Source organism: Leptonotus elevatus, chromosome 2 (genome assembly GCF_054856555.1).
Source record: "Leptonotus elevatus isolate MCC_2025b chromosome 2, RoL_Lele_1.0, whole genome shotgun sequence".
NCBI lineage: Eukaryota > Metazoa > Chordata > Actinopteri > Syngnathiformes > Syngnathidae > Leptonotus > Leptonotus elevatus.
Window position 1 is genome coordinate 34,835,693 of NC_141240.1, and position 26,756 is coordinate 34,862,448.

Sequence of the window (26,756 nt, forward strand, 5' to 3'; positions counted from 1 at the left end):
GAGGAACGTGTCCACATGCTAATGGAGTTGAAGTGCTTACCACAAACAATACAGCCATCCTAACTGTGAGTTAAAGATTTTTTATTTTTTTTTTGTATTTGATGTGGCTGGTGCGCAGTGTGTTGCTTGGCAACCTGGTCAACTTTCAATTTGCACTGTCTCCTAAGCAATCTGTTATGAGCATGTATTCTGAATAAATTGCTTTTATTGGATATATTAAAATTGGAAAAGCAAAAACACATGTTCCTTCAAAGCAGAAACAGTGTGACAAGTGTTAAGTGAAAATGTGAAAGGGAAAATTTCACATCTCATGACAACTCCATGATCCGGAAATTAGGGCCAATCTTATACTTCACCAAATCACGCACACGGTGGTTGCAAACATATTTCCAGATTATGCGGGGTGGGCGTGTCAGAAGTTTAGATCGGAGAATCATGGCATCATTTTAAAAAGGTGACAAATCTGCATTTGTGTACCAAGGTTAAGATGCCGCTCTGTGCATTCACACCCTCTTAGACAAAATATTTTTGTCTTTCTCGGGCTGTTTTCATTTTTGCCCCATTAGGCTGTTAAATCAGGCGAACCTGTGAGTTTTCAGTCCCGTGCCCTAATGATTGGCAGAAATTTTCGAGTCAAGTATTGTTGCTCCTTTATGTCGAAAGCTCAGGGTCAATGAACACTTGAACCATTGCCAGCTCCCATTTGCGATGTTCCCGTGTAGAAGGACACTGTGATGTGGTCTCCTGTGCATACCACTGAGATCTGCAGGCTTTGTAGAGGTCTTAATGTCATCCACCTGCCACTCTATCACATCACAGTCAACTAGCAGACTCGCTTTTATACATTTAAGAAATTCTCAGTCAAATATTCCCCCGCCGCAGAGAAACAACTACATTTTACCATTTAACTGTATGCCGCCAACGTCACGAGCATTGTGATTACTGCCACCGCCTGGGGGCATTGTCATAATATTCCTGCACAAGGCAACCTACAAGTATGCTCATTAAAAGTATTTTGCATCTTTGAAGTTTTGCGAAAAACACACATTAAGATTTACTGATTCAGAGGCTTGGTGATATAAAAAGCTGGCACAACTCTCGGCTTCACACATTAAGCCTGTCTTTGTGTACAAAGTGTAATAAATGAATGCAGAGCTATGAGATGACTGAACTGTTTCAAAGAAAAGACAACCAATATTATTCCAACTATAGGGAAATTTGCATCGTTTGGCAGCAATAGGTGGATACAGGAAAAAAAAAGTAGCATGCAAGGAGGAGAACAGGATACCGTACTGGACGTACTCATTGTATATGCTCAACCACATTAACATAATATACATTCGATATGTTCATAGTGCAGAGAGTTCACTCAGCACTTCTTATAAAGAGGTCATAAATATTGAAGTTGAATTTTCTTCAAACCAATTTTCTTCAAACCACTCCATCAGGGAAACCGGTGGTAGTGTCATGGCGTGGGCATTTATGGCTGCCGATAGAACTGGGTGCCTTCTATTTTTTTGACAAAAGCAACAAGATGAATTCTGAAGTGTTTCAGGAAATTTTACCTGCTCACACTCGGCCAACTGCTTCAGTACTCGTTGGACGGTGCTTCGCAGTGCAGATGGAGAATGACCCGATGCACACTGTGAAAGAAACCAGAGTTTCTTTTGGTTAGTTCTTTAAGTAAAACAGATTAAATGATATGCAATAGCCAAGTCAATAACCTGACCTGAATCCAAGTGAGCATGTTTTTTATTTGCTAATGACAAAGCGGAAGTACAGTAAAGTAAGGCCTATGTGTAACAGTTAATTGTAGTTTTTACTAAACTACCACATTTCTAAAAACAAACTATGCACTATGTATCTGATCTAATTTTAAATGACCCAATCCCCTAAATTATAAACTATCATCAGTGTGTTTTTTTTCAACAATTCTTTGTGAAAGCATAGCAAAGCTAAACCCAGCATTCGACATATATTAAACCCTAGGACACAAGTTCCCATAATCATCCATTTCAGAAGATAAATGGATATAAGATTCACCAATAATATGATAATGAATCGTTTTATGATTGTGATTTAACTAAGAAAAAAATAAATCACTGTTATGTACATTAATCCTTATTGAGTTCGACTTAATGGATATTTAAGACATGTCAGTCTGCTTAGAGTGATATGGGGGGAATTGGCTTGCGTCCATCTGTCTCTGCAGATAACCACAGACGATGATGGCCAAATCAAGGGGTGCTGTAAAGAAGTGATTTGGGGAGATTGGAGTTGAGAGAATAAATGGAATGAGGTGATTAGAGGACGGAAGGAGCAGGAGGCCGGTTTCGTTGACGTGCACGAAGGAGGGTGCGCTGGGAAGATATGAGAGCGGAGAGGAAAGATGAGGGAAATGGGGGGAAAAAAAGGCAATGGAGGGGAAGTGAAAGGATAGCAGAAAAAAGCACAGCAGACAGTTGGCCACCCCACAGTCACATCCCACAATTTACTATGTTCTGGCTCATAATGTTTTATAGTACAATCACTGATAGCGCAGTAGTCAGTCGTGATCTAATTTCACAACTCATATCCTTCAGTAATGTGAACACAAAGGGAGAGGCAGAACCATTAGGAGCGTCCAGTGCTCATCTGCCGCTACTCATGCATAATTGGCTTCCACGCAAAAAAAAAGAAGGTAAACAGCGAGCGATCATATTAACTTGACAAAGTCCTAATTGAAATTGGTTAACAATCAGAGCAGATGATAAAGGCCAAGAAGACATTTGGCCCCACAGCGAAGACACGAGAGTTGGATTTGTAATCAAGCCTCTGCTGATTTCGGCCATCTTATCTCATCTCTCCACTTTTTGGACCAGTGGTTCTTAACCTGGGTTTGATCAAACCGCAAGGGTTCGGCGGAGGTCAAGACACACCCCTGACTCAAATTATTTGTGATGATACGCCCTCTTTGGCCATCATTGGCTGCAGGTAATCACGCTACATTGCTTGGTCTATCTGTACTGCAGGAAATTTGGTGCGCAGCATAGTCTAATTTTTTGCTCTTGTGATGGTACATCATATGATATTTTTCTTATTTTAATCCCTTCATACTAACTATGTCAAGCAAAGAAAGAAAGTGGGTGGATGAATATGTGCAATATGAACTGACGTATAACAGAACGTATGGCATTCCACAGGGTTAAATTCTGGGGCCTCTGGTGTTTTCATTGTATCTGCTGCCCCTTGTAACCATCTTAAGAAAATAGCAGTGGTTGTTTTAAGTGTTCTGTAGAGTTGGGTTGAGTGATGCACAATTTTGCAATGCCAAGTTGAGCAATTCTAGTCCAGCACAACTAGCTAAGCTAGCAAAACTAAAGGAACACTAGCACGGCAATGGGGAATACAAGAACACAACACTTTTTGAATTCAAGGTGAAGAGAGCCAGATTCCATGAAAAACAAACAAACACTGTTTTAGACTCAAATCAGCTCTTGTCCATCTTCACAAATGAACATTTTGTGTATTTCAAATTAAAAAATGACCTCTGAATGTCAGCATTAAAGTAAGCTAGCGACACTGTCTGTCCATGAAATATGAACAAATAACCGACCGGGCCTTTGCAAAACCTACAAGATAAAATGTAAAGCAGCAAACACATTCACAAACATGCCTAGTAAACATAAAATTTGATGAGGACACCTAGATAAAATTAATGCACTGTAATATAACATCCCTCCAGTAAAGCCACCTTCATGAGGATTTTAATGTTCACTTTTATTTGAAAGGGGTGTTGATTTATTTTATTCATATCCAAGTGGATAGTTCTGCTCTCGCGTCAGCTCCACCTTCGGAGCCGTTAAGTCAACCATGTGTCAACAAAGCAAATGAACTTAAACAACAAACTAATAGATCTCCATTCTGACTTCATACTATTAGCTGTTTATGATGGTACGCAATTATTTGACAATGATCAGGTCATGTGTTGTGTTATTTAGAGCCTACCTTGTGGGAAGTGAAAGTAGAATGGAGTCTTGCGCCACTAGATGGCATGCGTGGCTCTTTACACTGGAATTCCAGCCACCAGATGTGATGAGAGAAGACAGTGTTGTGATCTACATTATGCAACAACAAAATCCTCTCTCGTGGGTTGAGTACAAATAATTGTGTGCAATACACAAAAGGAAATGTCCCTACCTGATCTTACTTTTCAGCAGAGAGCTCACCATGACAGCAACACTATCAAGGGAGAGAAAAGCAGAAATAAAAGTTAATCTTCTGAATCTTTATCGAAACCCTGACTCATTCATATTTGAAAGACTGGCCATCATCCGTGCTATTGAAACGCATAATAAATTGTGAATAGGGTGCGCGTGTTCGGGTCGAAGGGGTTCACAAGAGGCAGCTAAAAAGACAACATAAGATGCCTTCTGTCATAGTGATTGCTCGCAGGAATTATAGTTCATAAACATTGTGACACGATGTCAAATGTGCATTCAATAATCGAATTACAACTTGACAGGTAAAAAATGTCTGTGTCCTCACAGAGTCTATCAAGCACAAAAAATAAATAACGACACTCAAATATAGAATTGAAAGAATGAGAAATATCCATGCATCTGAGACTATAAAGCTTTATATTATTGACCGTGTGAGCTTCACTGCTTCTCAAGGGCAAGATAAGAGCATGAATTTCCTCAGCTGCTGCTGCTGCATGTTCCTTTTCTGTCTCTTATTCTCTCTCTCATCTGCAGCAGATGGTGAAGAGAAAATCACTTTCTGCTGGGGGGGGGGGGGGGGGGGGGGCTGGAAACGTCAGGGTCAGGGTTTAAGCTTTGAGGTCCACTCAGATCCTGGCTGATTTGACGGGACTATTTTGTAAACTGGTCAGTCGGTCCAGTCATAAAAACGTAAAAGCATAAAGTGCAATTTGGTTTACAAATGCTGGACTGGTTTTTTGCATTTTTTAATTTACATGTTCACTTATATTGTCAATTCAATCTATATATTTGGGAATTAGCTACTGATCCTAGTCTGACACATTGCAGTGTAGATGGGCTGCAGAGAATGTTCATATTTCAAAATGGGTCTTGTGTCACTACATTATGGAAAGTACAGTGGTACCTCGGAGTTTGAACACAATTCGTTCCTGTGACGTGTTCAAAGTCCGAATTGTTCAACCTCCGAAACATTTTTTCCTATAGGAAATAATGTAAATGCAATTAATCCGTTTCCAAGCTCCAAAAACAGAAAATTCCTATTTTAATTACTATTTACGTAAAAAAACATGTACACCCTGTACAGTATTTAAACAATAAAAATACCTTACCTTACCTCTTGTGGTGTGATGGCATCAGTGGATGAAAAATGCTATGTTCATGAATGCATGCTTTAGTTCAGTGCTGAGTTAGTGTATTTTACATTGGGCATATTGTTAGACTACCAAGGGGTCCTGTTTAGCATCACGCACGTTGTTGAACAGCTAAGGGGGGTCCTTGTGCCAGTATTTACGGAAGTAGTTACAACGGCGCGATAATCCACTATGGTTTGTAGCACTGTACGTTTTTCTTTTTTGCCACCGGCACTGCTGTCTTTCTTTGGGCCCATGTCGAAGAAAATTGTCGTGGAAAAATCCAAATGCACTCGCGGATGTACAAAGCACCTCCGGGAGTATTCACCTGTTCTGACTGGAAATGAGCAGCGCTTCATCTCCACTACCGCAACGTGAGCATTCGGCATCGCTCGGCTTTACTCGGCTACCCAATCAAGGAACGTTCGGCTTTGCTTGGTTTGCTTGGATGTTCAAACTACGAGAATGAGGTCAAGCTCCGAGGCATTTTTTTACTCAGATTTTTTGGTCGAAGTCCGATTTGTATGAGTTCCGAGACGTTTAAACTCCGAGGTTCCACTGTACGTATGTCAGAAAATAGGCAAAAATCTTAATCCGACCAAGGTGATGTCCGTCCATGAATGTCTTGTTTTGCTGATAATACAAAGACAATGTGTCTGCTTTCATGGATGGAGGACGACAGAAATCAGACAGTATTCACATTTGGTAGGCTGAAATCAAAGGATCAGACAATCAACCATCACCTTGAGAAAGAGACCCTGCCTTCTTTGCTTCGATCAGTGCGTGAGAAGAGGTGAGAGGTCAACTCATGGCTAATAATCTGACAGTTCCTGTCTGAGAAGAAATACTCACCCGACCATGTGAGTTTTTTTTTCCTTCTTCACAAGATGAAGGAGATTACACGAATTGCACTGATTTAACATCATGACGGCCATGTTGGGTGAGCTGCGGACGCTCCCGGATTAAACCTTCCACGAGTGCAACATAGTGTGGCAGGAAAGGCCGGGAAAGTGCTTTCAACTCAAGGGGAAAACTGGTAGTTTATAGTTTGGATTTAAAAAATATCTTTTGTGTCAACAATCCTGGAACGTTTGCGGCACAGGTCCTACAATATTGTACAAGAGGCTAATTAACTCATTTGCTTCCTATTTTAAATATTACCATGCTCCCAGAGGTGGAGCATACAGAAGGCTTTGATATCAGCCTCTAAACTAAAGTGAATGTTTGAAGCAATAGTAGTTATCACAAAAACAGCCAGCAGGTTGCAGCAGAGTATAAGAGATAAACCAGGGCCATGTTGCAAAAAGCTCTTTCCCCCACTGTTTTAAACAGATTTGTGAATAATGAGGAAACTTAGCTATATTCTAATGCTAATTGCTGCAAAACGAAAACAGATAGAAATATACTTTTTTTCCCTGAAGAAATAAGAGACTCTAATGATTAGAGAGAGAAAGATTAGAGTCTAATCTTTCTTTTGGTAGGTACCATGTTTTTACAGCCATATAACACAATATTATGTGGGCCTTGCAAAATCAATCAAAATCCATTAAAACAGCCGAGGGCGAAGGGGGGTGCTTCAGTGAAAATGGCTGGGAGTGAACAAGTTAATATCAGTGCTAAAGCTGTATTTCCTATTAGCCACTATTTTACTTGACCAAAATGACTGCTGTGAAAAAAGTCATTAAAACAAGAAATCTAGCGGAGGCCTAAGACTTGCGTAAGGTCTGTATATACACTTCAGATGTGGCCCTCTTGCTAACAATTACTGTACAAGTGGGGACAATAACAACAAAAACATCCACTTGAGTAAAAAGGTATGCACGACAGCACGCTCCGTATTGCTTTCCTGATTATGGTTTGAATGAAATGATTTCATGACAATGACAGATGATTGCATTTGAAATTGAGCGATAACTTACAGTGTGCAAGTCAGTGCAGGATATAATGAAGCACAGCAAAACACATTACCTTGTACAGTCAACAAATACAACAAAAAAAGGTAACAAAAGCTTGGTTTGCTCACACTGCGGAGAACAAAGACTGAAATTGTCCAGCCTATGAACACTTCAATTTGATGTGATAAAATTTCTTGAGAAGGTTTTGTGAAACACGTTCAACAAATAGGAGTGTTATATAATACCTTGAATCAATCAATGAAGCATGAATATTTGAAAAGCTCTAAGGTTTTCCATCCAGTAGGACAAAGTTGAATTTGTAGGCGAACTGAAATCATGCTCGATTCGCCATTTTAGCCATGAAATAAACATTACACCTACAACGCATGGCGTGTTGGGAATTGTTTTCAGACATATTTCCAGTGTACACGTGGGCGCATACATTCCTTGCATGTTCCAGCCAAGCTGTTGACTTGCCTTGGGACAAGATTGTGGGAAATGCCACAATGCCAGACATGATAGCGTTTTCATTTGAACACAAATACATCCAAATGTGCTTTCTTGGGCTTAATCCTGCACCCCCTCCCCAGAGGAAAAACACCAAAAACAAGGCGCAACACTGATACAGTACATAAAAGCATCACATAAAAATTCCTCATCTATGTCCACCCTTTCTCAGGGCCCACATCGGCTCCCATGTGCCCACCAGGCACCAGTGAGCCCCATTCAGCAAGTCTGAGTCCACGATGATCAGGTTAGGCGTGAGTGGGAGTCAGTCAAAGCTTGCAGCATTCACAGAGATTGCAAGTGGAGGGTGATGGCGCAGCGAGGGGGGGAGGAGGAGTTGGCGAAGGAGGTGGCTGCTAGAAGGCAAAGCTAATTTACTGTGACAGAAATCAGAGCTATCAGGACCACCGTGACCAAACAGCATGAGCAGCACATATCGAGTCAAACCCACGGTTCTGGGGGGGGGGATGATTGGCGCTCAGAGGAAGTGAAAAAGATGCACTCAACTAGACGTTGAGTTTTGGATTCAGAAAATTAAAGATAGATGATGTGCTGGTAGGTTGCGGAATGGAAAAAGCAATTAAGTAGTCTAAAAATTTAACCAACACCCTGATAGAAGCATACACCAAAACGAAAAAGAAAATGTCAGGTTGTCATGGCTAGGTTATATCTCTCCGGGCTTTGTGGTGCAAGGTGAACACACAACCTGTAACATTGATGATAAATTCTTAACGGTAGGGCGAAATCTTTTAGTAAGCAAAATACTAAAAATTTAATGAAGCTGAATATTAATAGAACGCGGCGAGAAAGCTGATATTTGTGAGCCGCACAGAACGGGCCACAGTGGTATCATTACTCAATGACGAGAGAAGGAGACACGAGGCTGGTCTCTAAATGAGACGTGATGGTGGCGGTGGAGGATGAGGAGGGGGGGGGGGAGAGGGGGGGATTGTGGGAGATTAAGAGAGCACTGTCGTGTTTGTTCTATACCACAAAGCAATGCAGAATGTTTGGTAAGCAGCAGTCTCATGAGTCAGTAGGAGGACCTTAAACTTGAAGCTGAGGAATCAGGCGGGAGCAATGAAATTGTTCCTCAACCGCCTCGGGATTGAGGCTCAGAGAAGCAGATAAAAATTAGACACCAACATTTGTTGCCATTCACAGAGGGGATGCTGCTTCATCAAAGAAAAAAGCTGCACTGAGTTGGACTTTCATGTCAATTGGCAGATTATTTTCCAGTCATGGTTTTGAGGGTCTTTCTCTCCTTTTATATGTGGGATTAAGTGAGGACAAATTGCTCACATTTCAAGAAGGGGTATGAACTTTTTTTTTTACCTTGAATGAAGTTTCCTCATTGCAAGTCACTTGTGGGAAGTCATCTGAAGCCAACTGAGAATCTCCTATAAGGTAAAGTATTTCTTGTTAGGTTTGAATACTAAAATCCCACATCTTTAAGAACAAGAAATACGACAAATTGCTGTAGTCATAATGTTCCATTTTGGCTGAAAATGGATGAATGGATGGATGGATGGATGGATGGAAGGTACGGAAGCTTGGAACTGCCAATGTGGAGTAAACATTTTTGATTGGCGAGTATGTTCGAACACATTTGAATGCATTAAAATGTACTCACAAATATGTTCAAACATACTTGCAAGTAGCCTATGTTCGAACGTACTTGTAGGCTAAGTGCTACACAGCATATTTTCCAATAATGCTACGGGTTTTACTTGTGAATGAGCGAGTGAAAAAAGAGCATTTGGCCTACATTATACCAATAAGTTAAAAAAATTAAGTAAAAAACATTGTTTATTCGTTTTTTTCCCAGAATGCCATGGGCTATTAGCTTGCGCATGAGCAAATAATACACCTTGGCTCCATGAAAAATTATGCTATTTTTGTAGCATTTAGCCTAGAAGAGCGTTTGAACGTACTCGTATGTTTGAATGTACTTGCAAGTATGTTTGAACGTGTTTGCGAGTACATTCGAACACATAAGTATGAACGTCCTTGCAAATACGTTCAAGCATAGTCGCCAGTCAAAATTGTTGTTTCCACGCTTCTGCAGAAAGGTGCCCCAGTAAATATTTTATTTTGAATTTGATTCTCATCCATGCAGGGAAAGCTGGAAGAATTTTAAACCTACAAGCTTTTGCGGAAACATGATCGCCAGAATCAATCACGTTCCTCTCGTGGTGCTCCTCAGTCTCTTCCCCCCCACTAAGGAGACCTGCCCTTCCATGTGTCTTTGCACCTCCGACACAGTGAGCTGCAGTGCCAGTGGTCTCACCAAGATACCCAAGTCACTGCCCTCATTCGCCATCACGCTTGATGTCAGTCACAACCAAATGTCCTGGTTGGGTCCGGGCAGTTTCAACAGAATGTCCAGACTGGAAAACTTGTGGATGGCCCACAACCAGATCAGCAACTTGGCCTACGGGGCATTTCAGAATGCCTCGAGCCTACGATATCTTGACCTGTCTTCCAACAAGCTCCAAAAGGTGGAGCAGCACTATTTTGAGGGACTGTGGAGGCTGGAGGAGCTCATTCTGTTTAACAATAAAATCACCCAGGTAGAAGCCAGCACACTGACGGGTCTGAGCAGCTTGAAAAAGGCCTACTTCAGCCTCAACCTGATCACACAATTCCCATTCTTCTCCATCCAAGACCGCAGCCACCCTTTCCTGAGCATGCTGGATCTCTCATCCAACCTTATTACCCGCCTGCCATGGCAGGATGTGAAAGCATTGCCGGGATTGGTGCAGCGGGGGCTCTACCTTCATAACAACTCTCTTATTTGCGACTGCTCCATGTACAGCATGTTCTGGCACTGGGACCTCCGAGGGTACGACTCGCTGAGGGATTTCACAGACGAACATACTTGTTCCATCTCCGGAGAATCGCGAGCTTCAATCCGGTTCCTGCGATACACTCGATTTTTCAACAACTGCACCGTGGAAAGGGCCGTGTCGCTGCCAGTGACTGTGCTCCTCTCCAAGGTTTTGGTTTCAGAGGGAAAAAGTGTGCGTCTGGACTGCCAAACATCTTTGAGTAGCGCCAATCTCTCCTTTACATGGCTTTCCCCCAGCCAGGGGTACATCACCCAGTCCAACGTTGATGAGACTCTAATGAGCTTGTTTGCGAATGGTACCTTGGAGATCCAAGCAGCCAAGGTCAATGACTCAGGCCTGTATGTGTGCACAGCAGTGGACATTAAAGAGGCACTGAATGCAACCAGAGAAATAAACGTGACGGTGCTCTTGCCTGAAGTAGAGTCGTTCAGTACGGGTTACACAACGTTGCTGGTCTGTGTGGTGACTATGGTCCTCATCCTCATATATCTCTACCTCACCCCGTGCCGATGCAGCTGCTGTAAACAGCCCAACCCTCCGGTCGTCCCCATTGCAACATATGAACCAGCGAACTCAATGCCCATTTTCTCCCCCAGCACAGCAGACAGGGAAAAAGGCTACATGAACAAGCATGTAGCATTTATGCAGCCAATGTTGAGTGAGGAAGGACCTGAATGGACACAAGAAAGCTGAAGCAAAAAACAGAGACCATCAGACGCCCAAGTGATGTGTTGATATCTCTTCAAACATCAAACGTCATCTTTTTTTTTTCCTGGATGTCAGACGCTGTTAAATAGCGCAAAAGTACCTTCTGGTTTTTTTTCCTGGTAGCTGCTCAAATTGGCCGTGGGGTTTAACAGTGAGCGCAGTAGAGCCTTCCTCACCTAAAGTCACCTCGTAACTATTTGGTGCAGCGCAATGATGAGTGGTCGGTCAACTGTGAATCTAGATCCCACTTGTAAAGGTTTTTACACAGTTAAGTCTTCTTATGATTGTATAGCAGGCTTCCCCAATCCTGGTCCTGCTGGTTTTACATTTTTCCAAACCTCCAACACACCTGATTCAAATAATCAGCTCATCAGCAAGCTCTGCAGAAGCCTGATAACCATCCTAATCTTTAGAATCAGTTGTATTGGAGGATGGAATAATCTAAACCAGAGGCAGGGAACCCTGGTCCTCGAGAGCCACTATCCCACCTGTCTTCCATGTCTCCCTCCACCAACACAGCTGATTTGATGAACAGGATAGTTATCAGGTTTCTACAGATCTTGCTGATGAGCAGATAATATGAGTCAGCTGTGTTGGAGGAGGCAGACATGGGAAAACAGGCGGGACAGCGGCTCTCGAGGACCAGGGTTCCCTACCCTAGGGTTCCCTACCCTAGGGTTCCTGGAGGACCAGGAATTGGAAAGCCTGTTGTAAGTGTGTCAACCAGACTGTTTGTAACTGCTTCTTTATTAAGGTAGAACGCCACACAAGCTGTAAAGCAAACAGTTCATGTTTCTATTAGCCAACTGCTAAAGTGTTCCTGATAAATGAGTCTGCACTTTTAATCAATTGCAATCCCTGCTGACAAAACCACAGACTGTAAAACACACAGTATAGGGTGAATTCACTAAACCACTAACCCTAAGCAAAGATAAGCAAATTCCTGCTGTAATCAACCACCGAGAGAATTCTAGCTTGCTTTTCACCTGGAAAGGGGAAAAAAACTAGGCCAGTAGGGCAAATCCACAAACCCTCCTGACGCAGTGACAATCTAGTAGCAGAAAGTCAATCTAAAGTCATGTCTGCTCAGAACCCGTCTAAATGTTGGCACAGGGTAGACAGCTGGTCTAACACAATTTTGGTGAAATTGATCTAACAAATAAATATGTGATCAGCGAGCATTAGGGGTGCACCGAAAGATCGGCCTACTGATTTATCAGCCCCGATTTCTTTAATTTTGGGGTCTCTGTGATCGGCCGATGCCTTAAAAATAAACCGATCTTTTCCATCAATCTCATATCTCTCTTTAAAGTTCTGGAAAAAGTCAGCCACTGTCCTCTTCTGCTGAGATGACTAAATATTTTTTATTTGAGAGAACTACTTCATGTGCAGTTAAAACAACCCGCTTGTATTATTTCCCAAATATTTTTCAATGTTTTCCAATAAAACAAGATTGGAACACTGAAAGTGTATGCTGCTTTTTACGAGAAAAAAAATTCGGGATCGGCGAAAATCGCGATAGACTTTTTAAAGGATCGGGGATCTGTGATCAGCCTGAAAATTGTGATCGGTGTACCCCTAGCGGGCATCAAACCCTTGAATTCATTATTATTATTATTATAATCAACATTGGATTATTATTTTTTTAATCATCACACTGAGCAGCAGAGCTATTGTGGGGGTGCACGAATGATTGGGACTTTTTGGGTCTCAGGTGGCCACTTTATGCCGTCATAACTCGGCACTACTAGTGCGACGCAATTAAAGGGAATGAGACGAGACGCTTTCATTGGCCAAGACTCAGTCAGCTGTGACCACACCCACAACAGCGCAGACCTCAGTCTACCAATTCATCTGGCCTGCGCTCACCTGTGAGTGTTACCAACACCAGGTTCAACCCGCCTCCATGCAGTATTACGCTGCACACCGGATTTACGTTGTTCAATACAAGAATAGAACAGAAAAAAAACAGCCCTATGAAATGAGCATAACCAAAACAAGTGAACAGAACTGACTAATGCTTGAAGCAGCTGCCTGTCAAGACCAAAGGTTGGCAGTACGTTTGCATTCCTCATTATTTGATGACATTTACCACCACACTCCTGTACAATGGAGCGGATGCAAGGCGTTGAAGTGTTGCATGAAAGCATTAAGTCACGACATAGAAGACAATACAGACGTGGTCCGGGAATTATACAGCGGAGACAGAAGAACAAATATTGCTTTCATTCCAAGCATTTGGATGTTTTGAGCTCCTAGTTTAATCTTAAAACAAATGTTGTGTTCAAGTTTAACAGGATTAGATATAATCCTTCGTGTAATGTCAAACAGAAATCATCTGAAAAGCGGCAGGCTCATGGGAGAGGGCTTGTAATTATTTCTAAACCCTTATCCAAAACTGACCTTTCATGTCTAACGAGACGAATATCGTTGTATAAGCCGCATGAAAATTCACAAACTAAAAAAAAGGTGCAGTTTTAAAATTCTAACGAGCAGCCATGCACAAGGCTACCCGCCCATGCTAAGTTTAATGGCGGATCAAATCTAAAAGAGCTCGCTGTTCGCTCTACTCACTCGTTTTAGTATGCCCAGCAATAATATTTCCGCATGCGAGATGAGGTAAACCATCATTTGGTTGTTGTCTGTTGTCAGTCACTGTCTGATATGTGCAAATTATATCAAGGTCTAAGTACGGAAAGTGAATAAATCAAGGTAGCGTGTATCGAATCACACAGGGTGCCGTGTTTACGTTTGGTGTACTGACAAAAGAAAAGTGAACTTCTTCATTTTGTGTTTCCATCTGTTCATGACGTGCCTGCCAGCCACATCCAAGGTTGAGTGATTCAGGGCCTGAGAAAAGTCAGTGTGCCACACAATTGTATTTGACGCGCACCAACGAGTAGCAGTATTTACAAACTACAGCTGTTAAAATACAATGCACATGCGTTCAAGCATGTGCACAAAATGGGAGTGTTTGACCAGAATTCCGGATGAATGCAAGAATGCAAATCAGGGCACGACAATACAGTGGTGCCTTGACTTACAAGTTTTGCATTGCAACTCAAGACACTCATCACAAATCGTCAAAATGTGTTTTGTTTGTTTATTTACATTTTAAAAAAAATAGCACTAAACAGTATTGTAACATATAAAACATAGACAGTAATAACATAATTTAACAGAAGGTAAATTAAGCAGTTTGTTGTATTCCTTGCCCACCAGGGGGCAATATAATACATACAGTATATTTGATGACGAAATGCAGCGGTCTCATCTAAGATAGAATTTTTCTATAGGTTTATAATTGCTGCAAAAATTGATGCTAGTTTCGCTAGCCTGTTTAAAGAGCAATGTATTGTTTGTTAGCATTAAGCTAATGGACTTACATAAAATACAGTTAATGTGGTTTAGTAAAATACACAAGCAAATCCTTTTGTTTTACCATAAACTTCAAGCGGAAATGGCCACAAACAGGTTGAAGAGCACTTCTACTTTTTGGAAGAATTGTTGACTATTTGCTAAACTAGGGTAAACAGATTTTCAAAATTAAAAACAGACACTACAATTTGATTGAAAGTCAAATGTACAATACATTTTCAACAAATCTGTAATCGGTAGTCAATCTTTGTGGGGGAGAGGGGGTTGTTATTGCGCCAAATCCTTTGGAGGGGGGGGGGGGGTTCGAGGGGAGTAGGGGAAGTATTACTTTAGCTAATGCTAAATGCTATCTTGCTTGATTGACAGTATAACAGTGCTAAACAAGTCGACGCACTCACCATTATCCAACCTTTTTTGCTCAATCCCAGAAGCTATTGGAAGCTGGCTGTGTAGTTTGGTCCCGCACTTGAAGCATGCTGTAAGAAAAGACAGTTTGCATCGGCTCTGACCACCAGCGACTACAGAAGTAGGACTACATTTTCCCATGATTCATAGACATGGAAGCAGGAAGCAGATCGAGTTCCGGCCTGCTACCGATTGGATGTGGATGCAAATGAGAACGCAAACCTGAATTTGGAAGCAAATTGGAAGGAATTTAACTGCTAAATTCCCTTTTTTTTTCATTCTTATTATTATTTTTCATATTTTTATTGAAGTGTATACTAAAAGCAAAACATCCAGACATATGTAAAGGCTTACAACAGTCATTAACACCACCATTTTTTTAACTTGCTTATTTACCAATTTAAAAAAATATATACAACAATAATAATAAAACAAACCAAAAACAAACAACAACATTTTTAAAAAAGAAAAAAGGAAAGAAATACAAAATAAAAAGGGGGGGGGGGTGTTAACCTGTTTTGAAGAAGTCCATAAAAAGGTTGTCACTTGTTAAAGAATTTGGTCAAAGTACCACTTCTTGAATATCTTATTTTCTTATTTTAAAAGACATGACATCGTTGACCCACTGGGTGTGTATGCGGGCAGTTGTAGATTTCCAGTTGAGGAGGAGGTGTCGTTTAGCAACGACAGAGGTAAAAGCTATAACCTCCAGTTCCCTAGCTGAATAACGGCAATAATCATCAGGGAGACCAAAAATTCCAACATGAGGTGATATGGTTATGGGCCTGGAAAGAACCTTGGACATAGTATCAAAACAAATTTTGTTAAATTCCCTTTTAATGGGTTTATCAAATGAATCAAAAACAAGATGGAGGGACGGAACCTGCGTAATATCGGGACAAAACAATGGGATTGGCCAAATCCCAAGGCTCAAAAGCGGAATGTCTGGTCACCCGATGCTCAAATGTTGCTTGTGAATTTGCTGCCACGCAACTCAAGACACTTGTAAGACAAGGTACCACTGTATTAATAAAAAACTCAACCAATTCATAGATTTTGTATTTAGTATTTGAAAGAGTAATCGGTCAGGAATGACAATGTGAAGTTGAAATAAAATAAGCTAAATAAGATACAGTATTTTCCTGTAATATTGTAACTATACTCTCATAATATGAATACATTATTTTTGTAATTTTGACGCTCTTTTCACTGTGTTATTTTTTTTCTCGGTTTGATGAACTCGAACACTCTGTAGAATTCAAAAGCATTTTTTTCTTGCCCCATCTATTTCACGCGTGTGAAAGTGAGCTTCTTCCATCCCTGTTTATCTTCTTTGACATGATTGCTCATTGATTTTTTTTTGTCATTGTGATGTTAAAAAAGTAATTAGTCTCATTCTTAGGTAAATAAATAAATTGGTTCCATTCGAACTAAGTGGTTTCTAAACGATCCGAATTATTAATGATCAACAAACGAATGACATGATATTTCACAGTGATCCCGGCAAGTTTGTTGGCCTCATTTGAAACAGTAGGCAGCATCCTGATCATCACGTTATGTAATGTGCCACCATGTGCGTTGGTTAGTGTTCTGCAAACATTGCATGGTGTGATGAGTTGGCCTAAGGTTGTAGAAGATTAACATTGGGATAAAAGCAGGTGCTATGTTTCATTGTCTTTAAATCCCTCTAATCTGCCTCCGCTTTGTGGCACAGCACACGCAGCTGCCTCTGGATTTATTGTTTCTGATTAACGGAAACCTAAAGGATATGATGTAAGTAATTCCCTCTGTTGGACTGATTGTAAACGGGGGACAGGTGATTAACCTCCACGCGGGCCAGCATGAGACTGATAGGATGAGTCGAAGCAACATTTCATTTGAACCTTGTGACAGAAACTACTTGGGTGAAAGTCACATTGGAGGGGGAAAAAAACACAGAAGGGGACATTAGAAAAGCCCAAATGATTCAAATTGAAGGTAATTCTGCAAAGTGGATGCAGAAAAAGCTTCTAAGCGGATTTAGTTGAGCGAAACTAGATAATAATTGCAGTTTTGATAACGCATTTTCCCCACGTGTTCGGAGGATTTTGTTATGATCCAGTGAAACTAAGGCTGTTCGGCCACAATTCCCAAAGGTATGTTTGTCGCACACACAGCACTGCTCATCACCCAGAACATCTTAACTCTGGCAGTATCATATGCTTTCGGGCTGTTTCTCTTCACCTGGAACAGCCGCTTGAACATGGAGGAAATTATCAGCAGTTTGAATTGAAATATCAATCAGCGTTGGTACAAAAATCTTCTGGCTTCTGCTAGAAAGCAAAAAAAAAAAAAAAGTCAAGAAAAGCCTACTGGAACAGCCTAACGATATTTTGTGTTAATTAGAGGCACTATAAAAGGTGGCAGGTATGTGCTGACTCCTATTTATTGTGAGCTTTAAAGCAACCCATTTAGGAGCAGGGTTATTATAGTTGTGGAATTTTTTCATTTTAGTTAGTTTTTATTTCGTTTTGAGTTTTAATGTAGTTTAATTAGTTTTCAAGGTGGTTCTGTTAGTTTTTATTAGTTTTAGTTATTTTATAAATGCTAAGTTTTAGTTTAAAAAAATGTGTATTACTTGTGCACAATATTTAAAAAACACCATGGGAGCAACATCATCTGAAGGTACTTTTCTATTGGCTGCTGCTAGATGATGTCACTTTTGTGTGACACACTTTCAAATGTCCTGATTGTGGTTAATATCAAAATTAATCTACTTAAAATCACATTTCAAATCATCTTCAAAGGCTCATGCATTAAATTGATTACCAAAGACTAAAACAAAGCACATTTTTGCTATAATTATATTCAGGTTTTTTTTAAAGGCATTTACGTTATTTTATTTCATTAACGATTTTTTTGTTTTAGTTTTTTCGTTAGTTTTAGTTAACTAAAATAACCTTGGTTAGGAGAGGGTGTGCACACTTATGCAATCACATTATTGTTTATTTGTACATCCCCTGTGGACAACATTTTTGTTTTACTGTAATTTGGTTGGGTTTTAGAGCTTATAGGTCACTTTTGTATATTACAAAAACCTGGCACCAGATACACTTTTTGTATCAATGGTACAGTTATATTATCATTGGCTGATCAAATGTTACCTAGTGTGAATAAGATTCTCTTGTAGGCTCAGAAGATATAAAGTCAAAGCTTTCCCAAATAATACATTGACGGCAATAGCCTTGGTGGACTTTTACTCTGAAGTCGGCTTGCGTGTGACGTGGCTGCTAGCTTGCTTCCCTTTTCAACGTTTCGGCTTAAATTATCAAAGTTTTTATTGAAATGACATATTTTTAACCAACATTATCATAATGCCAACCCTAAAGTGCTAATTTAGGACACTAAGAAAACGCTAGTCACTTACACCGTCGTTGTATGAAACGGGCACAAGTCTTCGAGTTTAGTGGCTAGCAACTAGCTGTTAGCATTAGCAACGAGTGGCTGGCTATCAACAGTAAATGAGTGACAGCTGTTGCCTGGCTTGCTTTCTTGATTTCTTTTTCAACATCCTGGACCTAGGCTACTTGTATTTGTTGTATTTCACTAAAGGAAGTGAATGTGCCTTAAAATGCACTTTGTCTTTTTCATCGTTTATCCTGTTTATTATTATTATTATTAGTAGTAGTAGTAGTATTAGTAGTAGTAGTAGTAGTATTTTGGATGACTCCACATCAAAGAAATCACAGTTCACATATTTCACAGATAAAATATACATTTTAGTTGCTTTTCATTCTCTCAACTCTGAATTAACACGAGCCAACTTCAGACTTGCTTGTAGTGGCTTTAAATCCTCATTAGAATTTCTAACAAGCACAGAAGTGTGTAATCAGGGGTGCTTCCTCTAAATGATCCTGAACAGATAACAAAAGAAGCAGACGTATAGCAACGACCCATTAATGCTGAAGGATGCCCCTCTCGCAGAAAACACTTCACCGAGCATCAATTAAAAATGCAATTCCCTTCCCAGAGTAATTGTTGTCCCTCATTGACACTGCCTCTAAAGGGAATTAAATAATTGTATTCAAGAATCTAATTAAAAGGTGAAAGGGAAGTTTTACTCCAAACAACAAGTTCGATTGCCATTGCGTGAGGAGGGCTGACTCGGCTGTCAACTGGGGCAATTACTGAACTGTCAAAACTGTCACCAGGCCCCCGAGTCGAAGCAGCCATCTGTGGCGGATATTTGCACATTTTGCAGACGCTAGGCACTCATGTACACAATAAATACACTAAATTCACTCATGCTTTAATTCCATTCTAATTTACTTGGAGTATGTGTCCACTAGATACAGATTTCGGTCCACAAACAGCATAAGTGAATCTGAATGTATTTTCGCAGCTCAGCAGAGCTAAAAAACAACTTTTGAAAGGCGCTAGGTAGACCTTGACAAGGCAATCTGATTTGTAACAGCACCAGAATCCTGCATTTTTACAGATAGAAGTTCGGCTGATTTTTATTTTTTTGCTTTGACTTGTGAGCAAAAGGCAGTGATTTTGAGCAATTATTCAAAAAAGAAACTTCCAGTTGCTTACTGCCACACTCAACTGAAGATTACTGTCAAACAAAACACAACACAAACAGTATTACACGTCGTGTATTTAAAATAACCAAAGAACTTTTGGCTAGCTTAATGCGAACAACTGGCATTGTGTTAAAATACTGTGCTGCCAACCGCGTTCCAGTCCAAAGTTTAAAGTTTAAGATTTGAGTTACTGAGAATCATGGTGGCTCTTCTTCATTTGTGTTACTGCACTATAGGGTCGTTCCATGCCAAATCACCAAATCACCCAGTGGGTTTAACCAAACAGATTTGATTTTAACTCATTCACTGCCATTGACAGCTATAGACTTAAACAAATTAATTTTAACTATTTCTATTTATTTAAAAAAAAATTTTTTTACTTTTTGTTAACAAGAGTATGAAAACCTATAATTTTTTGAGTACATCCAGAACAGATATAAAATGTGTGATTAATCGTGAGTTAACTAGTGAAGTCATGCGATTAATTACGATTACAAATTTTAATCACCTGATGCCCCTAATTTTTAATAATGTTTTATTTTTTAAAAACAAAAAAAACAAAAAAAAATTGTTTAATTTTTAATAATCTTTTCTTTTCTTTTTTTTAAAGAAAAGATTATTAAAAATTAGGAGCGCCAGGCGATTACAATCTTTAATCATAATTAATCGCATGACTTAACTCACGATTAATCACAAATCTTATATCTGTTCTAATACAATAAAAAAAAATCTAGGTTTTCATACTCTTGTTAACAAAAGTGGGGAAAAATGTTAAACTAATATAAATAGTTCAAATTAATTTTTTACGTCTATAGCCGTCAATGGCAGTGAATGAGTTAATGAAACTTGGTGTACTTGTTGATAGAGATGGAACAACACTAAATCTCAAATTTTCGATTCAATCGTAGCAGGGGCTTGCTTGGGAGCCACGCCCGTCGAATTTTGACATTTTTAGCAATAAGGAGCGTGGCCGCCTTCCTTTGAACTCCTTATTACTGCTAAACAAAACAAAAAAAAGTTTACATCTCTCAAACGTTTATGTTTTAGAGAACACGTGAGAGATTACATTTCATGAAAATTATTTTTAGGCTCACATGATCTACAAGGTCAATTTCAAGGTCAAATAATAAGTCAAAATGTCCTTTTTGGGGGGGTTGCCATGCTTTCTTTGGCCAAAGCGGAGCACCAGAAGAAGCCGAAAAATGAATTTAGCATTAAATCATGATGCAAACTGTTCCAAGGAAAATAGCACTGACTGTATAATATTCTACTTAACTCATTCACTGCCATTGACGGCTATAAACGGCAAAAATTCATTTGAACTATTTCTATTAGTTTAACTTTTCTTCCACTTTTGTTAACACGAGTATGAAAACCTATATCTTTTTAATTGGACATTTAGAACAGATATAAAATTTGTGATTAATCGTGAGTTAACTAGTGAAGTCATGTGATAAATTACAATTACAAATTTTAATCACCTGTCACCCTAATTTTTTAATAATCAATTTTTTTTTAATGAATTTATGGCAGTGAATGAGTTAATAATAGCGTAATTTTGTAGAATGTAAATATTTAATTTAATAAGTTTGTGCACTGTAATTTAATGCTGTAATTCAATTCATTTTGTTGCTCCTTCTGGTCCTTCCACCTTGGCCCATAACAGTCACAAAAGACAAATGAAGAGTCATCATTGTTCTCAGAGACTCAATAAGCTTTAATAATGTAATCTTTCCCCACAGAGGATAAAGAACATACGCCTGTGTGAGTATTGTGATCATGTCTGTTGACACTGAGCATTTCCATAGGTGTTGTTCTGGCTCCCTCCCAGCTTTGGAACAACCTCAGATGGAATATTGACAGAACGACTTGTTCTCTAGACAGCAATGCTAGTTAACAAGCAATATTTTCTTCTGGACATGTGCCCTACTTCCAACCATCAATACATCTCTTCAGCGGGAGTGTTTCAGCGAGGTCCCATTTGATCAGCTCTCGTCCGAGTACACAAAGGCGGCTTCCCCTGTGGTCAATGATCTGATGAAATTGTGAAAAGGAAGCAACTTATAAACACACCAGATTTGATGCACATGTTGAAAACTCTTCCCTTCACGTGAACTCATTTTGCCACAGCAAAACAAAAATATTTAACTCATTCACTGCCTTTGACGGGTATAAACGTCAAAAATTCATTTGAACAATTTCTATCAGTTTAACTTGTTTTCCACTTTTGTTAACAAGAGTATGATAACCTAGATTTTTTTTTTTATTGTACATTTAGAACAGATATAACATTTATGATTAATCGTGAGTTAGCTATTGAAGTCAAGCGATTAAGTAATATAAAAAAATTTAATCGCCTGATGCAATTAAAAAAACTAAATAAAAAATTATTAAAAATTAGGGGCATCAGGCGATTAAAATGTATAATCGTAATTGATCGCATGACTTCAGTAGTTAACTCACGATTAATCACAAATGTTATATCTGTTCTAAATGTACAATAAAAAATTCTAGGTTTTCATACACTAGTTGAGAAAAGTGGGGGGGAAAATGTCAGACTAATAGAAATAGTTCAAATGAATTTTTGACGTCTATAGCAGTCATTGGCAGTGAATGAGTTAAAGGTAAAAAAAAACAGCGGGCACAACAAGCAACTCGCTGACCAACTAACCCCCCACTGCAAACCAACTTGTGCTACACAGGTATGGCTCTGTGAATCATTTTTTAATCACATGACATTTTAAAGCATTAATGAGGCCACAGAAATGCACCAGCGCGGTTGTGGCCAGTTGAGTGTCTGGTTTTGACTATTTTATGCACAGCTCATTAGTTTCCAACAAGCGGGTCAGCTCAAGGGTCGCAATATACATGCGGCAATGACATTGCGTCAACATTGGGGTGACACGAGAGAGAGAGAGAGAGAGAGAGAGAGAGAGAGAGAGAGAGAGAGAGAGAGAGAGAGAAAGAGGAAAAGTGGCTACAAGGTGTTTAATAGAAGAAAAACTTGACACGGTTTGCTTTGGATGGGGGAGAAAGTACATCGGCGCGGATAATAATTGGGCTAAAAATAAGAAATCGAGTGAAGCATTCATCGCAATACTAATGTTCCATGTTTGTGATTGTGGATTTTAACCATTGTCAGTCTCTTCTGTGAGAAGTGCTGTATAAACCACATGCTCTTATTTACTTAGTCCCACATGCCAAGCACATGCAACTTCAGTTAATTGAAGACACAAAATTGTTCCGAAGTGTTTGCAGGCTTGGGGAGTAACGGAATACATGTACCGCCGTTACGTAATCAGATTGCAAAAAATAAAAATAAAAATAACCATTACAGTAAAGAGAAAAAACATGTAATCAGATTACAGGTACATTTACTAAAAATGGGGATCACTTCGAGGGATTACAATTTCTACGATGAGAGAGAGTGCGAAAGAGGGCGAGAGAGAGAGAGAGAGAGACAGAGACAGAGAAAGAGAGAGCGCGTGCACGCCCACGCGAGTGGGACCTTTGCTACATGTCGGGGAGGTGGGAACGAACTAACTGACTAGTCGTGTCCTCCACACGCGAGCAGTTTGAAAAAGCTTCACGGACGGGAGGAGGAAATGGCGACCGGTATTCACTGGAACTTACTTGGAGTGAAAGTTTGAGCTGAGAGTCCAGCGGCATGCCACGCGCTGTAGCTTCTTGCTAGCTAGCCCGCTAGCCTGCCACCATAATGTGAGTTACACCTTCCAAACAAATCTTCCTCCCACCAATTCACTATTTAAACATCATACACAACATATACACGGCTAAACTTGTGACTGGGATAAAAGTTCATTTTGCAGTTGACGTCACACATCGTCATCCTCATTGGATGACTATCTATCTATCTATCTATCAAACTGTGAGGTGTGGACAGTTCGAAAACAGCATATGGCCTTCAATCAATCAATCAATCAATCAATTAATCAATCAATCGCCTACATGCTTTTTAACTACACTAGGATTTTTGCTATTTGTAGTCTGCCTGGGTCCCTTTCACCCGCAAATAGCAGTGGCACATTGTATAGAATATATATTGTGGTGATATTTATTTGTATTTTGTCTTCATGAGCATACTCAATATTGGAGTAATCCAAAAGTAATCCAGCTACATTACTTTAATATTATGGTACTTGGATTACATTACTAACATTTTTTTAACAGGTAACTTGTAACTGTAATGGATTACAGTTTAAAAGTAACCCTCCCAACCCTGGTTGTTTGTCTATAAACCTGCTCAGATGAGAAGCGAAACACAACAGTCCCCTTGCAACTGATTGGATACGCTGGTGCAAGGTCTATGACAAGTAGAATGAAGAGAGTATTGGGGGAGACCATGCAAAGGCAATGAGCCAGATGAACACAGCTCAAAGCCCACAACAGCACTGGAGATGCACAGGCAAGGAATGATGAAAAGAGGTGGACGAATAGAACAGGACAGAAGATGAGAGGTTTCTTCAGCACAGGACTGATGACAGCTGACAAAAAGGTGAAAAACTACTAGACATTAGGGCTATCACTATCAAATATATTTTTTAATCGATTATCCTATCGATTGTTCCATCGAATAATCACCCCCTCCCCATATTTGTTTTGTTTGTTTTTTGTTAAGCCACTAAAGTTGAAAGTGAGTTGAATTGGTCATCATGGCAGGACTCAATCCCTATAATAAAATATTGGGCTATGGGCATTAGGGATGTGCCCAAATTATATATATTTTTTAAATCGATTCTCATAAGAATCGCGATTCTCATTTAGTACGATTCAGAATAGATTTTAAATGTCCCAAAATCAATTTTATTTTAATCATTTTATACTGTCTTGCCTTTGTTAGTGGGTGCCTTTATTGGGAGCGCTGTTCATGTTGTACTCGATTTGGCCACTGAGGGGCAGTGTGGTCTGATACACTGTTAAGTTGTAGCCACATTAGAGAGTAGAAGTAAAAAAGTCCAGATCAAGTTATTCCAATAAAAGCGTGGAGCCGTTCTTTTGAGTGATAAAAATGCCACGAGTAGCGCGCTAATTAGCATTAGCGAGTCAGACTGGAGTAGATCATTAAGATTCTTTGCACATCTAAAAATTGAAGCAAAAATCATTGTCAATCAAATCATTTTGAATCAAAAATCTTTCTTAACCGAAAATCGATTCTGAATCGAACTGCAGACCCAAAAATCTGAACCAAATCGAATCGTGAGACATTCAAAGATTCCCACCCCTAAAGGGCATCATCATCATCATTGGTGCCACTTCTGCATTGAGCAAAAGTTTTTCCCTTTAACATTTTGGTAAAATTTAAGAGTAAAAGACATTTTCAAAGCTGCAGGCATGCTTCTCTGTTTCTTTCTAATTTGTCACATTTCTACGATTAAATGAAGCTGCTTAGACGTTGATTCAATGTTTACTTGCCCATAGCGCGACAATTGGCTGTTCTCCTCAGCTCTGGAGCTTAGCTTTCCATCACTGCTTGAAGAAAGATTGTTTACCAAAATAAACAAATGTTTTGGAGCAGGGAAAAGCAGCATCACAGCAAGAACCTGATGAAAGTCTTTCCCAATGTGGCTCAACGTCGTCTCAGTCGGCCAGTTATGTTTTTGTTTTGTTTTTAAATCAAGTCATTCATTCATTGAGGATTGATTTACATTTGAAACTGTTAGCTTTTCCGTTTAAGAGTTTATAGTAATAACTAGTTTTAACATAATTATTTTGAGAAGGATTTTCATCGGTTTTTGGTGCGCCTTGGAAGCCATGACACCTAATGGCCCAGCCAAGTCTGCACTAAAGCAAGTTTCACACAAATTACACAAGAAGTAAACCACTTCCACTTGATACCAATGCCAGAAGGTACAATTAACCTGTGATGTGGGAATCTAATAAGTTTCCTTCCCACTCCTTTTTGTTGCCTGCTGGTGCAAGTGGCGATGGCTTTAAATAATAATAATAATAATAATAATAATAATAATAATAATAATAATAATAATATCTTTCTTTTCTTTTTTGTTACAAAAGTATGTGTGCTATTGTTTGGCTCCTTGGATAAATAAGTTTTGGCTTTCTCAAAAACAAATAAAAAATCAATCAATCAATTAATGTGACATAGCTTCGTATTCAACTAATTGTGCCCGGATGTCACGCTGAGTAAGGAAATTGCTATCGGTGCTGTACCGTGAGATTTTTGTGACATAAAAATAATGGCCTATTTCATGTTTGCAGTTTTTTCCCCACCAGGAAATACGAAAATTGAAACAAATACTGATGAAGAATTCAGTGATCTGTTAAACTATGAAGTAGACCATTCCTGCATTCCAAGTAAGGCACAAAAACAAACAAAAACGATGTATCATATAGTTTTAAAAATGGTGACGATATATGCCCTGGCTCAATTAAGGTTGTGATCACTTACCTAGTGGCACAAAAAAGGACTGAAAACGAGTGGCGAATGAGTCGGTGTCAAGTTTTGAAGTCGACTGCTAGCTCGCTAGCTATCGGAAAATTTTGATTGAAAACCTGTACAAGAAAACATCAACAACGTAAAAACAGAAAATAATACATGCAAAGAGATAATACATGTTTCACAAAACAAAAGTAATGTTTTGCAAGTAGTGACTTATTTGGACATACGATCCCCTTTTATACATGAGGTTCACGTCAACCGGAACCCTGGAAATGTCCTTTTATGAATTCTTTCTCGAGTGACGCATGCGCGTGGGTGATTTCCGTGCTGTTTCAGCACCGCCACCTGGCGGTCGGGAGGAACGAAATAGATCTGCGAACACAATCTAATTGTTCATTTGTAGTAAAAATATGACAGCACAAAGAACTACTAAATGTGGGTTTTCTTCTCTAAATAGGTTTGCATTACATTTGTTAAATAAATATCAATGATCAAGCAGTAAGACCCCCGCGGCCATCCATTGGGTCATTAGAGTAATTAGAGAATCCGTTTATCCAATACCTATTACGTATTTCTAAACATATTTCTATATGTGTATTTATACCTTGACAAATCCGGTGAGCTCTGCCAGTGCTGGAGAATCAAGTCGCTGCGGTTTTCCTCCCCTGCGACACGTGACTGTACGACTGCATATCT

At 39.5% G+C, this 26,756-nt stretch overlaps 1 protein-coding gene and 1 long non-coding RNA gene across 2 annotated transcripts; one reads left to right on the top strand and one right to left on the bottom strand.

Moving 5' to 3' along the window:
* Positions 1-1,481: 1,481 nt before the first annotated feature.
* LOC147179770 (uncharacterized) lies at positions 1,482-26,617 on the bottom strand. The gene is made up of 6 exons (XR_015094098.1): positions 26,070-26,617; positions 15,071-15,148; positions 9,070-9,134; positions 4,180-4,221; positions 3,988-4,050; positions 1,482-1,643 (listed from the first exon to the last, which is right to left on the bottom strand). It is a non-coding gene; the product is annotated as an uncharacterized LOC147179770 (long non-coding RNA).
* LOC147179771 (amphoterin-induced protein 3-like) lies at positions 8,747-11,741 on the top strand. Its single transcript, XM_086069007.1, has 2 exons — positions 8,747-9,141; positions 9,854-11,741. Exon 2 carries the CDS (start codon positions 9,897-9,899, stop codon positions 11,277-11,279), a length of 1,383 nt encoding a protein of 460 aa, XP_085925133.1. The 5' UTR covers positions 8,747-9,141; positions 9,854-9,896; the 3' UTR covers positions 11,280-11,741.
* Positions 26,618-26,756: the final 139 nt, after the last annotated feature.